General features: G+C 43.0%; 1 protein-coding gene across 1 annotated transcript in view; it reads left to right on the top strand.

The window, feature by feature from the left end:
* The window catches only part of LOC126273415 (apical junction molecule-like), a 118,577-nt gene that overhangs the window by 99,908 nt on the left and 1,933 nt on the right, over window positions 1–16,736 (top strand). The window contains exon 4 of the mRNA XM_049976966.1: window positions 9,509–9,689. Within this exon, the coding sequence (XP_049832923.1) occupies window positions 9,509–9,689 (181 nt within the window). The remainder of the gene's footprint in view (window positions 1–9,508; window positions 9,690–16,736) is intronic.

Consider the following 16,736-nt stretch of genomic DNA (forward strand, 5'->3'; position numbering starts at 1 on the left):
TATGGAGTTGGATGTGTTTTCGCTGAACATTTCCCCTGATAGTGACTTGTTGTTTTTGATCTCTACCGGGGACTTGTTCGTAAAATGTGACTGTCGTATGTCAGTTTCTCGGGTGTTGGTGTCTGGTGTTGTGCCGGTGCAGGATGTGTCTTTCTGTTCAGCTACATTACTGTTTTGTTTCTCGTAGTGACTGTGTGCTCTAACCCCGTAGACAAAACGAATTGGTGTAATATAGGGTCCACATTTATTTGTGTCATATTCTACCGGTTGAGCGGGTAGTGTGCAATTGTCTTTGTTTGTGTTTGCCTGTGGTGTTGGATTTCTTGTGAACTCAGTGACATCTTCATTCTGAGGCTGTTCAAGGACGTCGTTGATTCTCTCTGTACTGTCTCGCAATATTTCGTCTCCCAGTTCGCCAACTCGTAAAAGGAGACCAGCCTGGAAGATGGCGCAATCAAACGTGATGTTTCAGGTGCCTGGTAGCCTCATATTGTAACGCAACCTGCATGCACATATCGTCAATATGGTCGGTAATGCTGCACTGTATTGTCTCCCAGCACTGAGGCATTACATTGGTTCTGGTATCTGCATTTGGGGGTTGTAACATCCCCTTGTGTTGCCACCAGGTAACCGCTCGCCTCCAGACTCTCATACTAGTCGACGGCGATTTGTACCTTTGCCTATTTGTGTAATTAGTTACGTCGGTTCCTGCGTGTGTTAGGGGGTGGGTTTCTGCTAGTTATGGTAGCACTCCTTATTAATGGACGTTGTCCAGGACATCGTATTCGGTGCGCTCTATTTGTCTTCCGTAGAGCTGTTTATATGTAGGACAGTCTGGACGCCCTGCCTTATCGCATGTTCTGTTTCTGTGTTTGCATGGTTTAAAAAAAAAAAAAAAAAAAAAAAAAAAAGGGCTCTGAGAACTATGGGACTTAACATCTGTCTTCATCAGTCTCCTAGAACTTAGAACTACTTAAACCTAACTAACCTAAGGACATCACACACATCCATGCCCGAGGCAGGTTTCGAACCTGCGACCATAGCTGTCCATGGTTTACAGCCTACCGGATTCTCCTGTCTGCATTCTGACGTTTTGTATCCCGGTTTTGCACATCTTCCACACACTGGATCTTTGTCGCAACACTTCGATGGGTGACCGAAGCCCAAAAAATTAAAACATTTTTGTACAGCAACAAAGTTGTTGATGTACAAAGATTCTAATTGAATAAAAACCCTTGCTTTTTGAAGCAGCAGTAATCGTACTCTTGCCGACACTTCTAGAATATTGTTTGCTGTTCTTTTGCTCTTTGGTCTTCTTTTAAATTTTATTTTAATCTCGTTGTCGAACTCGTCTTTACTAATGTGTTCACTCAGGTTTATTTTGTAGACCTCTTCTAAGAATTCCTGGTCAGTTAAATATGTTGAGACATGGTGCGCTGCCAGCAGGAGTCTGAACTTCTTGGGTTCTTCACACCTAATTTCCTTAACCTGTGCTGTTTTTTTGTTATCTTTTTCTTGTCTACTTTTGATTGTGTTTCACGGTGTTTGCTGTTAATCTGATTCGTTTTATTTTTAATTTGTGTTGCTTGGGGTTAATAGTTTTACTCATGATTTATCTAATGCTTTCTGATTTAAAGAAAAGTGTGCAGAACTGTTTAGCTTTTGTTTGTTGAATGCTTTCTTGTACTTTGCTTTTAGGTTTTGCAATTGGACCGGTAGCCGGAACCACTGTAAATGAGAGTGAGAGAGGTTTATTTTCTGACTTTAATCCCTGATTTTCGGATTTGAGTCCCGCTATTTCTCGTTACAGGCGCTGAATGCGTTCCTGGGCATCTGGTGCGTTTGCAACCTCTGGTTCTTTTCTGAGTCTGGCGTTTTCAGTGCTGAGCTCTCCATTTTGTCCATAAAGCCTTGCTTGACCTAGTGCGAGTGCCCAAATTTTGTCTCCAACCTGCGATGTAGTTGTGGTTGACGCCCTTTTTTGTTTTAGTTCATTTTGGAACTCCGCTAAGATCTTATCTACAGCGCTTACCACTTTAGTTTCCATTTCCTTCCTTTTGGTAATTAACTCTTCGTTAGACACCACTCGTCTTATTGCACCTGTGCTCCTACCCTTTGGAGTCGCATCACTGTTTCGACGTCCTCCGACCGATGTGTAGCTCACATTGATTTCGGGAGCGCGTTCGGAATTTTCCAAAGTAGCAGCGGCTGGCGCCAGCGTGGACGAGGTTGTTTGCTCCAGTGTCCGCGTATGCTCGTGAACGTTGAGCTTAACTTACTTAAAAACCGATGCACAAGTCGCAAATGCTTCACAGAGTGAGGCAAAGAGAGCGCACACCGAACGAAATTTGCTGTACGGCAGCCAATTCCCAAATGCTGTATCTGTTGCGCCCGTAGTTTGTCTCAAAACCGAGTGCAACCAGTTCCGTTAAGCGCAGTACGATCTGTGATTTGTTCCACAGCTTGCCGTGCTGTTACTCGGTAACGCCAGGAAATAAGAGCCAAATGCAAGTTTGTAACCTCCCCTCACTTAACGACCTTAATGACAGTGAAAAATTAAACCGCGTGTACCTAGTGGAAATTTGGGAAAAGCAATCGTCACCGAAGGCTAATCTGTCGGTAAAGAGGGAGGAGAAAGTTACATCTAAATGAAAGGAAAAATGCAAATGAAATTGGTGAAAATTAATTATGAAAAATGGTAAAGGTAATAAAGTAAATGTGCGGTCTTTACGTTAACAATTAGCTAGCGGCAATTACATATTTGAGATTTGGGGAAAATTACGGTCGCCAGCTCTATGGACAACTACTATACTAACTGAAAATGAAAGATTAATGCACATATGCACATATAATTAGCACTAAAAGCGTGGCAACTAAAGGTTGACACGTGTTGTGTGAAAACTGATTGTTTGTCAGAAGTAATAAATTTCGCCACACTCTGACTTAATTTAGCAAAAGAATTAATAAAACCGGAAAATTGAAAATTAATTTAGTGACTGAAATTAATAGTGAGATTAGTTTCTGAAGCACTACGAAATTCAGTAAAATAAGGTTAGTCTTGGGCTACCTCAACAATCATTTCAAAAGCTACTTGAATCTACGCAATTTAAAAATAAGAGATTTAACTTTGAACTTGAATTAAATAATTCTGGACAATTAACGATAGTAACATTTAGTACGTACCAAGCTGAGCTGCAGTCACAGGTAAGCAAAGAGGCTGTAATCTAAATATTGTAGCCATCTATGAATAACTTAACTGAACTTTGAAATTAAAGCAGTGAGATGGAATGATATTAGTTTTTATGCTTGCGTTTGAATTTCAACGACACTTGGATTCATTCCGAAAGAGGAAGGGACCCTGCTTGGTGGTGCAATTGGACAATGAGCAACAAAAGTTCATGCTACGCTGCTGTAATTTTGTGATTTGAACAGTTTGAAAAGCTGAGGTCTGCCATACAGTTCTAAAACTTTACATGCTTCCAGTCTTCCTTGTTGGTTGATTGAAGATTTGAAGTCGTCGATCGAGGAGGTTGCGACAGTCAGTCATTGCCGGCCGACGCTGTTGCAGAAGCTGGATGTTGGCGCGCCTTCTTCTCGACACGGTCGCCAGACGAAACGGGCTCTTGATGTGCGCCATCTAATGCTTCCCGTCCGCGACGCCTTGTCAGAAATTATCATAGCAAGTCGAGCGCAATTACATGCTGCCAAACCCCGAAAGCGCGGTAACTCGCGGGAGCCTCACCCAACACCCCTGCCCAACCGCTCTACTCCAACCAGACTCTGCTCTGCCCGCGCTCCACGCGGCAGAGTTAACACTACCAAAGATCCTAAACACTTTGGTTCTCCACACGACCTATCGATGTATTCGTTCGATAGCATAGTTTTCCCTAGGCCAGACCCAGCGTATAAATACAAATAATATTCACAAAACAAACCAATTATACATCGACATAAATGCATATATATATACAAATAATAAAACAATTACAATATACAAAGACACAGAAATGTTATACCTTCAGGTAACAAAATAAGGAAAAGAATTGCAGTGCTATAGATGGAAATAGGAGGATATGCATTTCCGGCGTTACAAGTTGACAGTACCTGAAGTCACTTTTTTGCAGCCGGCGGTTGTGCACTGTGGTTGTGGAAATTCAGTACGTGGTAGAGCCAGCACGTGCTCCACACAGAGCTGCCAGACATTGTGGCATAAAATCAAAGAACGCCTCAATGTGCTAGTGGGGAATATTTTTCCACGAGGTTTATAAACACGTCCACAAAGCATCAACTGTGGCTGTAAGAGAGCCTGAACGAACAAGTTGCCGATCGACCACACCCAAGACACGTTCAATGTGTGACATATCAGGTGAGCAAGCCAGTGAAGCACTGATATCCGTCGTTATTTGAAGAAGCCTTGCACATTCCTCGTCACATGCGGCCGGGATTTGTTCTGTTGAAATATGCTAAATGGGACGGCCTGCAGGAGGGGCAGTGCCTCGGGCTGTAGGGCCACCTGATGTAGCGGTAATTGTTCAGATTTCCCTCAAGACGTAGGAGGCGAGATCACGTGTTATAGGCAATGGCCCCCCGAACAATGACACTTGACGTTCGTCCACTATGCCGCAAAACAATATTTGTCCGCTTTGCCAATGAACAGTACAGTCTGGCCGATTAGCTTCACCACGGCGGCGTCGAACGCGTATGCGGTCATCAGAGCAGCATAATTTGAAGCGGGACACGTCGTAAAACACTACATTTTGCCACCAGCATGCCAGTAACGGCATTCATGTGCTGCGGCGTCCCGGTGTAATGTTAAGCTCTCTCTATACAGCTTAAGCGTTGAAGAATGACGGTTCTGCTTTCTTGCAGCTCCGACGTCTGCTGCTAGCACCGGATGCTTCTCCGAAGATTTCACTGCTAGGAAGGGGAAATTTTCGTTCTCTCGCTCTCTCTCTCTTCTTATTTAAAAAAATACGCTGCTCTTGGAATATCATTCCGTGCAGCAGAACATATTTATTTCCACATTGTACAAAAAAAATTAACATTATAACGTAAGCCCACACATTACCGAGCACATGGAATCAGTTAATTAAACATTTTTGAACACGATTAATACATAAGCAGACTATCCGCGTCCAGTCCACGTACTCTCAACAGCAGTTCAACGTCTAATAAGCAGTCACTATTTCTAGTCTCTCCATTTGTTTTTTTAACAATACAATGCTACTTTAGCCTTTGCAGCCGGCCACGGAGCTTCCGCGACGTACTTGCTTATTCTTGGCAGGTCGCGCTGAACACTTGCCAGCGCCGACGAATTATCTCCCTTCCAGTTTCGCCTGCACAAACAATAAATGGGTGCAGTATACCATGCTCGTCCTTGCGCCCTGCTGTAAAATAACGCGTGTTCGAAACGGCTGGAACACAAGTGTCTCCATACTTTCGTAAAATCCTGGGGATACTACAGTGCCCATTGCAGTCCGTGGCGTTTGAGGGTTCGCGTAAATGGAATCCGACGCAATGGTATGCGTGCCAACAGCCAAGCTAGTAGAAGACGCAGTCGGACCGTCGACTCAGTCATGCTTATACCCTTTGCAGTGCTCCAGAGTCGCGCCAACGCTGTGCACGAAGCTGTTCCGTCAGTTACGGCGAATCGGACAGGATGATTGCCATCTCGCACTGTGGTCACCCTGTGTCGCCCAGTACCCTGTGGGAGCTGTGTACGGCCCTCTTCTCTCCACTGGTTCCATATACACCTCACTGTTGAATCAGCGTGCCGCAATGTCACGGAACGGGAGAACCACCCCTCGGAGACAAACCATACTGCCTCGTTCGATTCACATGCCAATGTTTCACCCTGTGATTTCGGTCAGCACAGGAACTCTTGGATACGGGTTTCCTCTTCGTATGACGGTTCTGCAACGACTCAGCGATGCTTAACATTGACCTGTCCGGTTACGCAAAAGGGGGAGCTGTTGTGCTTATGTGCACGCCACCTTTCTGCCATTTGAACCACTTATCAAGGTTCCGCTGTTATACACGTTCTCTTATCATGGCGTGTTACAGACCACTGCTTCTGATTGTTTCACTTTTGAAAAGTAGTAGTGTGTGACCCATACCATAACTTCATTGTCCACATTACAATCCTTTTCATTAAGCTCACTCTCTGGCTTTAGGTTCATCTCAGGCCTGAGGTCTAGTAGTTTCGTTGAGTCTACGTGGTTAAGGTTTGATCTAGATGTTCTGTTAAGTCTTTGTGCCTCATGGTTGATTTTTGCGCTCCACCTTCGTACTTGGATAGTAGATTTTGCAACGCATCTACAAACTGCGACGAAATGGCAAATTGTAGTCTCCCTCGGTGTGACGTGAAGAAAATGGTGTCCTCCGATGGCTCCAATGAAGAAACGTACTTTAAAAGAAACCTGTTGAAATCTTCATGATTCTCAAATTTCTGCGATGTATTTTGTTACAACGAATATTAACTTTTGGTTCGGTAATGAAATCGGTGACACTCTTAAATTTTCTGAAATGCTCAACGTCCATTTTATATAATGGAATGCTGAAACAGTGAAATGTGAGTTTTTGGTGGGCATTCATTCAAGATATTCCAGTTTTTATAAAGAAATTGCCATCGGTGTAGCCCGCGAGCGTTCCGATAGCAATGTATATTTTGCTTTAGGCTGTAATGTAAGTGAGTATCAGAGAATCAGTGAGACAGCTTTTCGAAAATTTTCATATGTGCAGTGGAGGGGTAGAGTAGAGATAACGCTGCTTTGCCATTAGATCAACAGATGTCAGTAGCGTGCGTACAAGGTATACTTAAGGTCATTGCGATTCTCAGGGTCTGAATTATGAACATAGTTGTAAGAGTGAGAGTAAGAGTTAAAAAATTTCTGCAATGTTTTTCCTCTCTTCTGCTGCGACTCAACTAACCTGTGAAGTCGCTCGCCTGCTGGTGAAAACAGCATGTGTAACATTTGGGATGTAAGGTCAAAAACAATAAGGGAACTGCTGGAGGAGAGGGAAATTAAGGTAAAGATATCATTCTGAAGCAGAAAGTGTGGGACTTTGAATTTAAGAATCTTATTATTTCGTAAGAACATTGGTCTTGTGTTTACAAGCGCTTCTGTCCATTGAGACCAAAGTTCATAACGTATTTCAGAATCTAGGGCTGGCAACGAAGTTTCCGGTAGTCACAGAAAGGCCCTGAATGTTCCTCGTAACTAATAACATGGCCAACAAAATATCGGAAAACATAACAAAATATACCCAGACATGTAACATGGATTCGTCGGCCGGTAAGAAACAGTGCAGGAGTGAACGGCACAATTACACACAATCACAACTGCAGAAACTTGACAGAATCCAGATATAAGACACAAACAACTTAAGGGAGAGAGGGAGAGAGAGAGAGAGAGAGAGAGAGAGAGAGAGAGAGAGAGAGAGAGAGAGAGAGAGAGAGTTAGTAGGATGGCGATACTGTTTTAACCAACGTCGATTCCATAAGGAACATTGGTGTACAAACACCATAGAGTATTGTAAGGAAACATAGGAACAGAGAGCAGTCAATGGCAGCCCCATTGGCTTTTTATTGTTCTTGCATATTCCGATTTCAGCTACGAATCGCCATCTTCAGTGCGTTTATGTGAGTTGTAATCCAACGAACTCACAGCATTACATGTCACTGTTCGACTTTAGTAGTATTCAGGCAGAGAGAGCTGTCGTCCTGGTCAAGGAGTTCGTAAATACGATCTGCAGCAACTTGATGAGGTGTGGCCAGTCGATTGCTTGCTAGGGATAACGGCCAGTAGTTGTTGCTCAGCATTCGCTATGGGTGCTTGTCTCTGTGAATCGATTATAGCCTGTCATCTTATTGTTATGTACGATGTTCCGGATTTTATTTTCAGTGAGTAGTCACAGTGCTCTTAACGTCAGTTAAATCAATATATCAAATTCTGTAGGTACGAGTGGGATAGGGATGCGGCAAGAAGAACCACACGGACAAAAATGAGCTGTCTACATTTTTTCCAAGAGCTGACCAAGATGGGTATGTGTTTGATTGTTCCCTGAAATCTACAGAGGGCAAGATGGTGCTCTCTCTCGCCTTCTCTCTATCTCCCCCCCCCCCCCCCCCCTCTCTCTCTCTCTACATGTAAATCTACATCTACATCCATACTCCGCAAGCCACCTGACGGTGTGTGGTGGAGGGTACTTTGAGTACCTCTATCGGTTCTCCCTTCTATTCCAGTCTCGTATTGTTCGTGGAAAGAAGGATTGTCGGTAAGCCTCTGTGTGGGCTCTAAGCTCTCTGATTTTATCCTCATGGTCTCTTCGCCAGATATATGTAGGAGGGAGAAAAATACTGCTTGACTCATCGGTGAAGGTATGTTCGCGAAACTTTATCAAAAGCCCGTACCGAGCTACTGAGCGTCTCTCTTGCAGTGTGTTCCACTGGAGTTTATCGATCATCTCCGTAACGCTTTCGCGATTACTAAATGATCCTGTAACGAAGCGCGCTGCTCTCCGTTGGATCTTCTCCATCTCTTCTATCAACCCTATCTGGTACGGATCCCACACTGCTGAACAGCATTCAAGCAGTGGGCCAACAAGCGTACGGTAATCTACTTCCTTGGTTTTCGGATTGCATTTCCTTAGGATTCTTCCAATGAATCTCAGTCTGGCATCAGCTTTACCGACGATCAACTTTATATGATCATTCCATTTTAAATCACTCCTAATGCGTACTCCCAGATAATTTATCGAATTAACTGCTTCCATTTGCTGACCTGCTATTTTGTAGCTAAATAATAAGGACTCTATCTTTCTATGTATTCGCAGCACATCACACTTGTCTACACTGATATTGAGTTACCATTCCCTGCACCATGCTTCAATTCGCTGCAGATCCTCCTGCATTTCAGTACAATTTTCCATTGTTACAGCCTCTCGATATGCTACAGCAACATCTTCCGAAAAAAGCCTCAGTGTACTTCCGGTGTCATCCACAAGGTTATTTATGTATATCGTGAATAGCAACGGTCCTACGACACTCCCTACGGCTCACCTGAAATCACTCTTACTTCGGACGACTTCTCTCCATTGAGAATGACATGCTGCGTTCTGTTATCTAGGAACACATCAATCCAATCACACAACTGCTCTGATAGTCCATATGCTCTTACTTTGTTCATTAAACGACTGTGGGGAACTGAATCGAACGCCTTGCGGAAGTCAAGAAATACAGCATCTACCTGGGAACCTGTGTCTACTGCCCTCTGAGTCTCGTGGACGAATAGCGCGCGCTGGGTTTCACACGATCGTTTTTTTCGAAACCCAAGCTGATTCCTACAGAGTAGATTTCTAGTCTCTAGAAAAGTCATTATACTCGAACATAATACGTGTTCCAAAATTCTACAACTGATCTCTCTCTCTCTCTCGCTCTCTCTGTGCGTATGTGGCACTGCTTTATAGATTAAGTGTTGAGCTAGCATGTTGACGTCTTATGTGACAGATGGCTCGAGAAGAGCAGGACGCGCGTGAGAAGGCGGACCGCGACCGGGAGATGCGGGAGACGCTGGACAAGCAGGTGGCCGGGCTGGCCAGGCAGCGCGAGGAGGAGCAGCGGCTGCGCCAGGAGCAGATGCGCCACAACGAGCACGTGCTGCAGCAGCTGAAGCTGGAGCAGCAGGGCCGTGAGTGTCCGCTGCGGCCTGCAGACCGGTGACCGCGCCTTCCGCCGTCAATGCATTTACCGACCCACCAGCGCCGTAAAAGCCTCATTTTTCCCAGTGTCCCTCTCCTGTATGCCAAACACCACACAAAATCTCCCGTAAAACAAACTGTTTTGCCGAGTGTCCAATACTGAACAGACAAAACTACACTAGTCATGTAGAGATCTTGACATACTCTATTTTCAACATAGATATATGTTATTGTTGTCTTCATTTCTGAGACTGCTTTGATGCAGCTCCCCATGCTACTCTATCCTGTGCAAGCTTCTTCATCTCCCACTACTTACTGCAACCTACATCCTTCTGAATCTGCTTAGTGTATTCATGTCTTGGTCTCCCTCTACGATTTTTACCCTCCACGCTGCCCTGCAATGCTAAATTTGTGATCCCGTGATGCCTCAGAAAATGTCCTACCAACCGGTCCCTTCTTCTTTTCAAGTTGTGCCACATACTCCTATTCTCCCCAATTCTATTCAATACTTCATCATTAGTTATGTGATCTACCCATCTAATCTTCAGCATTCTTCTGTAGCACCACATTTCGAAAGCTTCTATTCTCTTCTTCCCTAACTATTTATCATCCATGTTTCACTTCCATACATGGCTACACTCCACACAAATACCTTCAGAAGCGACTTCCTGACACTTAAATCTATACTCGATGTTAACAAATCTCTCTTCTTCAGAAACGCTTCCCTTGCCATTGCCAGTCTACATTTTATATTCTCTCTACTTCGACCATCATCAGTTATTATGCTTCCCAAATAGAAAAACTCCTTTATTACTTTAAGTGTCTTATTTCCTAATCTATTTCCTCAGCGTCACCCGACTTAATTCGACTACATCCCATTATCCTCGTTTTTCTTTTGTTGATATTCATCCTGTAGCCTCCTTTCAAAACACTGTCCATTCCGCTCAACTGCTCTTCCAAGTCCTTTGCTGTCTCTGACAGAAGTACAATGTCACCGGCGAACCTCAACGTTTTTATTTCTTCTCCGTGGACTTTAATACCTACTCCGAATTTTTCTTTGGTTTCCTTTACTGCTTCCTCAATATGCCGTTCGAATAACATAGGGGACAGGATACAACCCTGTCTCACTCCCTTCCCAACCGCTGCTTCCCTTTCGTGCCCCTCGACTCTTACAACTACCATCTGGTTTCTGTACAAATTGTAAATAACCTTTCGCTCCCTGTATGTTACCCCTGCCACACAAATATAGGATAAAGTAAAATGTGCACATTTCCATATTTGACCCGCCTGGATGGCCAAGCACGCATTAACACGCCGCTTCCAGGATTCCGGGAGTCGCCCCTCCTGCTGAAATCTTCCCGTCTCCTCTATACCTCTTTTGTTAATGATAACCTTCCCTTAGGAATTCTACCTCGTGCTTAATAATAACAAATGCAGTCTTTCCTTTTAAATTTATTCTCTTTCTCAGTCTTCGCATACAAATTTAATTTGCTGCTTATTAAAAGTGATTTTCCGATTATTTCGACGAAACATAGAATGTGTGGTAGTCGTGGCCCTCAGCCGCTGTCTGGCGTAACCCAAAACTGTTCCTTACCTTTTTTTACTGTTACTGGATCGCCGTCTGACTGCTACATTGAACTGCGACATGAATATACTTACTCTGTTCTACTATACTTTGTTAGCTGCTGGTGGGCTGTCATAATAAGTGGCTGTATTTTATACCAAAGCTGACGTTATTCTTTATTAGCAAAGCTGATGTTATTCTTTAATTAATTTGACTGAAGTTACGTAACTCATAGTTACAATTTTTCTTGCCAACAACAAAATTTTTGCAAGGTTTTATGTTGATGGTTGTTAGGCTGGATTATAATCAGTAATGTAACACTGCTGGCAAAAATTAATTATATTCTGAAAACGCTTCAAATATTTATTGTTGGTAATGAAATGATTCAACAAACGTTCAAATGGGACTTACTTTTTACAATAATCTTACAACTAGCAATGCGCAAACATACCTTCAGTGGTCTTGAGTTTCTCAAAAAATTAATTCAATAACATTAGTTCCTCTTATTATAATAGTTAGCTGATGTCTCTGTACATCCGTTTATAATCTCTTTTGGCCGGCCGAAGTGGCCGAGTGGTTCTAGTCGCAGCAGTCTGGAACCGCGTGACCGCTACAGTCGCAGATTCGAATCCTGCCTCGGGCATGGATGTGCGTGATGTCCTTAGGTTAGTTAGGTTTTAGTAGTTCTAAGTTATAGGGGACTAATGACCTCAGAAGTTGAGTTCCATAGTGCTCAGAGTCATTTTTATAATCTCTTGTAAATCATAGATGGTGGCTGACAGGCACACCGCTCCTCTCAACCTCACGCTTCACACCTGCTACCGACTCGCTTCAAATCTCGCTTTCTACTAACTTCCTACGAACGCCAAAGTGCGGTCTCTCCTGCCAACAATGCTTTCTGGTGCAGACAATCCCTGCTGCCATTGCAAAATGTATCAATGCGCGGTCTTTCCCGCTCTTTTCTTAAAATGTATCTATACGCGGTCTCTCCTGCCCTTTTAAAAATTATATCAATTTGCTGTCTCTATTGCCAATAATACTTTGGTGCAGACATTCCTTGCTACCACAATCATTTCCATCATGACAAATATTAATTATTTCTACTTAATCCTATTAATAAAATATAAACATCTTTCATAAGTTGTGATTTGACAATAGACAGTAGACATGTACACGTCTTACATTACAGATGCTTCCATCCCGTGGAACGACGACGTCTGATTAGCTGGCCAGCCCGAATGTGAGTTTGTAGGTGGTTTCACTGATCCAAAAGACGTGAATGTCACACTATCTGCAAACGTTTAGAAACTTACAAGTACCTAATGAGGGACGAATTATTTATTCTCCCCTGAGTGCTTCGCTAGTTCGGTTTTTGAATCTCTGCATATTAATCTTACTTATTAGACACAGTTTCTGCGTTTTTGTCGACGCCTACAGTAGAGTTCCGTAGCGCGAATCAGTAGTCGTTTGTTCGTTTGTTTTGATAGCTAGTGACCGCTTTTGGCGTTAGTCAGTCTGTCAGGCAATAGCGACGAGCCGAGTCTGAAGCAGCAACACGGATCTAACCAATTTTGTGATTTTTAAGAGGCCCTAACCAGGAACGAATTGCATAATTCATCATTCACCAAAGAAGATGGAGTAAATATTCCACAATTCGGATCAAGAATAGCTGCCAACATGGGTAACATAGATGTAGACGTCCTCAGACTAGAGAAGTAACTTAAATCACTTAATAAAAGCAAGTCTCCCTGTCCAGATTGTATACCAGTTAGGTTCCTTTCAGAGTATGCTGATACAGTAGCACCATACTTAACAATTACACCGTTCGCTCGACAAAAGATCCGCCCCCAAAGACAGGAAAGTTGCACGGGTCACACCAATATTCAAGAAAGGTAGTGGGAGTAATCCACTAAATTACAGGACTTTGGATAATATATTGTGTTCGAACATTATGAATTACCTCGAAGAAAACCTTCTATTGACACACAGTCAACATGGGTTTAGAAAACATCGTTCCTGTTAAAAACGACTAGCTTTTTATTCACATGAAGTGCTGAATACTATTGGCCAGAGATTTCAGATTGATTCCTTATTTATGGATTTGCGGAAGGCTTTTGTTACTATACGACACAAACGGCTTGTAGTAAAATTGCGTGCTTATGGAATATTGTCTGAGGTATGCGACTCGATTCGTGATTTCCTTCCAGAAAGGTCACAGTTCGTAGTAACTGACGGAAAGTCATCGAGTAAAACTGAAGTGATTTCTGGCGTCCCCCAAGATGGTCCTTTGCTGTTCCTTATCTATTTTAAAGATTTGGCAGATAATCTGAGCAGCCATCGTAGGTTGTTTGCAGATGCCGCTGCCGTTTATCGACTAGTAAAGTCATCAGAGGATGAAAACAAATTAGAAAACCATTTAGAAGAGATAACTGAATGGTGAAAAAATTGCCAATTGTCAATAAATAACGAAAAGTGTGAGGTCATCCACATTTTTTGTCAGTGCAGTACCGCTCTGGGCAAATTTGTAGAGATCTGAAGCGGCCATTATATAGAGACAGCGCGTCATAAAGTTTTATAGATGACAAAATCCTGAGTGAAAACATAGTTTGGTGAACTCAGAATCCTTTCGGGGATCCTGCAGCCCTCGCAACATGCTCACTACGTGAGTTTAAAATAGATTTACGCTTCAGACTGGATATTACGTGCGTAGAATTGGTGCGTAAGTACGGTAACTTTGTATCTCGGTACCACATCATATATCGTGAAACAACTACGAAGTTCGCAGAGAATATCATCCAAAAACATATTGTAAAAATGTCGACGATCTGTCGCGAATGAAAATTATAGATATTGCCATCCCTGCAATTAATACTTTTTGTAACCCTAAATCATGGGTTTTCGGAATTTTGTCTGCAACCACCCATGAAAACATTTTACTTTTATAGCCTACCTGACTCCCACCCTAAACCACACCTAATGAAAAAGAACAAACCGGTTTGCTTCATTTACTTGGCCTGGAGGAAGTATCTTATATTTAAATTTCGAGTTTGTGCGGTATTGTAGGTATACAAGTGGTCGCTACGCCAAGGGCTATGCAAAACACTTGACCCCTTATCTCTGCGATCAAAAGAAACCGACATATGACCCCTGAAAAACGACATTTTAGAGCGCAGCTTTTTAGAGCATATTGGTACCATGCACTGGCGAGCACAAACCGTGTATGCCGCATGACATCCATAATAACGCAACTTTTGAGCAGAACAGAAGAAGACTACCATGGCGGATTTTCATTCAAACTTGAGGACATCGTGGTTCCAAAAACCGCTAACCTCTCTCATTGGCTGATGACCTAAACAGATCTCAAGATATACCAAATCCGTCAATACACACACAAAGAGATTGCTCAAAGAACTTATTTCAACTGATCGTATCTGAGTATAACAAAACACGTCTAGCATTGCTACGACAACTGGCAGATGAAGAAAAGGAAAAATATTGTGGACAAAAATAAAATTTTAATTGAACAGGCACCTTACAAAACGACAAAAAAATACTTGTTGCAGATTGAGGTGGAATTAAAAGGCGCTCGTTGTTAAGTGGCCGCCTTTCAATTTCTCTGCAGACTTGTTAACTCCAGTATGAATAAATGAATGTAGCTGGAGTTGATTATATCAAATAAGCTAGGCGACAGAAGGAATTCGTTTGAAATTCATTAATTTATTCATGAAAACTTTACTCTGGTTGTAGCTGCAATAATTATGCCACAATCTCTAGGAGGCAGCCAAATTCACAAAAAGCACACTCAAGGTGTCCCTCACAATTCAATAAAAACTGATCAAACTGTTCATTCCAGAATGAATGTCAACACATATCGCTATGAAAATTTTGAAGTTGCTCTTTGGCTTCACTCACGTAAAACTCTAACTCATTATGTGAACAGAACAAAGTCCTTACATTCCTTACGCGGCCACTTGCAACCCAAAGAAGCAAATCAAAGACTCATTGCGATGGCAGGCATGAGCAGCCCATGTTACCCGGCCGCGGGACCACTCCAGACGCAGCGCTCTATTTGGTGGTATCAACGACAGCCTACACTCGGGGTGGCAGCTGCTGGCGTCCAACGTATGGTGCTTGGTGACACACGGTGTTGTAGGGAGTGCATAACCTTTTCTCTGATGCCATTTGCAGATGTGAAGGAGCCACCATACCAACATACACACTCATTCATTTTGTGTCTTCTCGGAGCTTCACTTCCTTCTGCAGGCAGTGTAAAAATTATTATCCTGTTTGTGCATTTCGGCAAACCTCTTGTGTGAGAAAAGTAATGAGACTGTTTTTTTATCTACCAAGGCTTCTATTATTTTTATTATTTTCAGACAACAATACCGTCTTCTTCAAAGTAGTTGCCATCGGCAGCTATACTCCGTCAGGGCTGTTGTTGCCAGTCTTGGTAGCAGCGGTGAAAAGCTACAACTGGTAGAGCCTTTAACATGTCGGTCACCTTGTTTTGAATTTTCTCCAGTCCCAAAACGACGTCATATAAAAAATTTCTTCAGTTTCAGGAAAATAAGAAGGTCACAAGGACACAGATCAGGTGAATAGCACGGCTGTGGAATGCCTTTGAACGTCAAAAATTCCATGATGGAAGTGGTCGTGTGGTATCGGGCGTTGACATGAGGCAGCATCCAATTATCTGCAACGTCAAAATTTCCTGTTCAGCAATGTCCCCCATAGGCATTTCCAACTTATCAAAGTTTACACACGCAGATTCCCCAAGTTTAATACAAAACTTAATAGCATAACATTTCTCTAAATTCCGCTGTTCCGTTCTCGTAACAGACAACAAAAACAGAGTTTCACTGATGGCTCTCTCAAAAGTCACGTGACGACTGTACGGAGCTGAAACTAGGAGTGAGCATGTGGAAGTGATGAACACACCGTTCTACTGAAGTAGAACAACTCAGTGTTTCCAGATCACTCGCACCGTTGTCAGTCCCATTACTTTTCTCACACACCTATCATGACCAGCTATTCACCTTGTGCACATAGCCCAGTGATATACTATGTGACCAAAGGTTCCCGACATCTCCACAACATATGTTTTTCATATTAGGTGGATAATGCTGCCACCTACTGCCAGGTACCCCATATCAGTAACCTCAGTAGTCATTAGACATCGTGACAGAGCAGAATGGGGTGTTCCGCGGAACTCACGGACTTCGAACGTAGTCACGTGATTGGGTGTCACTTGTGTGATACGCCTGTACGTGAGATTTCCACACTCATCAAGATCCCTAGTTCCACTGTGATAGTGAAGGGACACGTACAGCACAAAAGCGTACAAGTCGACCTCGTGTGTTGACTGATAGCGACCGCCGACATTTGTAGAGGGTCGTAATGTGTAATAGGCAGACATCTATCCAGACCATCGCCCAGGAATTTCAAATTGCATCAGGATCCACTGCAAGTACTA

Source organism: Schistocerca gregaria, chromosome 5, assembly GCF_023897955.1.
Source record: "Schistocerca gregaria isolate iqSchGreg1 chromosome 5, iqSchGreg1.2, whole genome shotgun sequence".
Taxonomy (NCBI): Eukaryota; Metazoa; Arthropoda; class Insecta; order Orthoptera; family Acrididae; genus Schistocerca; species Schistocerca gregaria.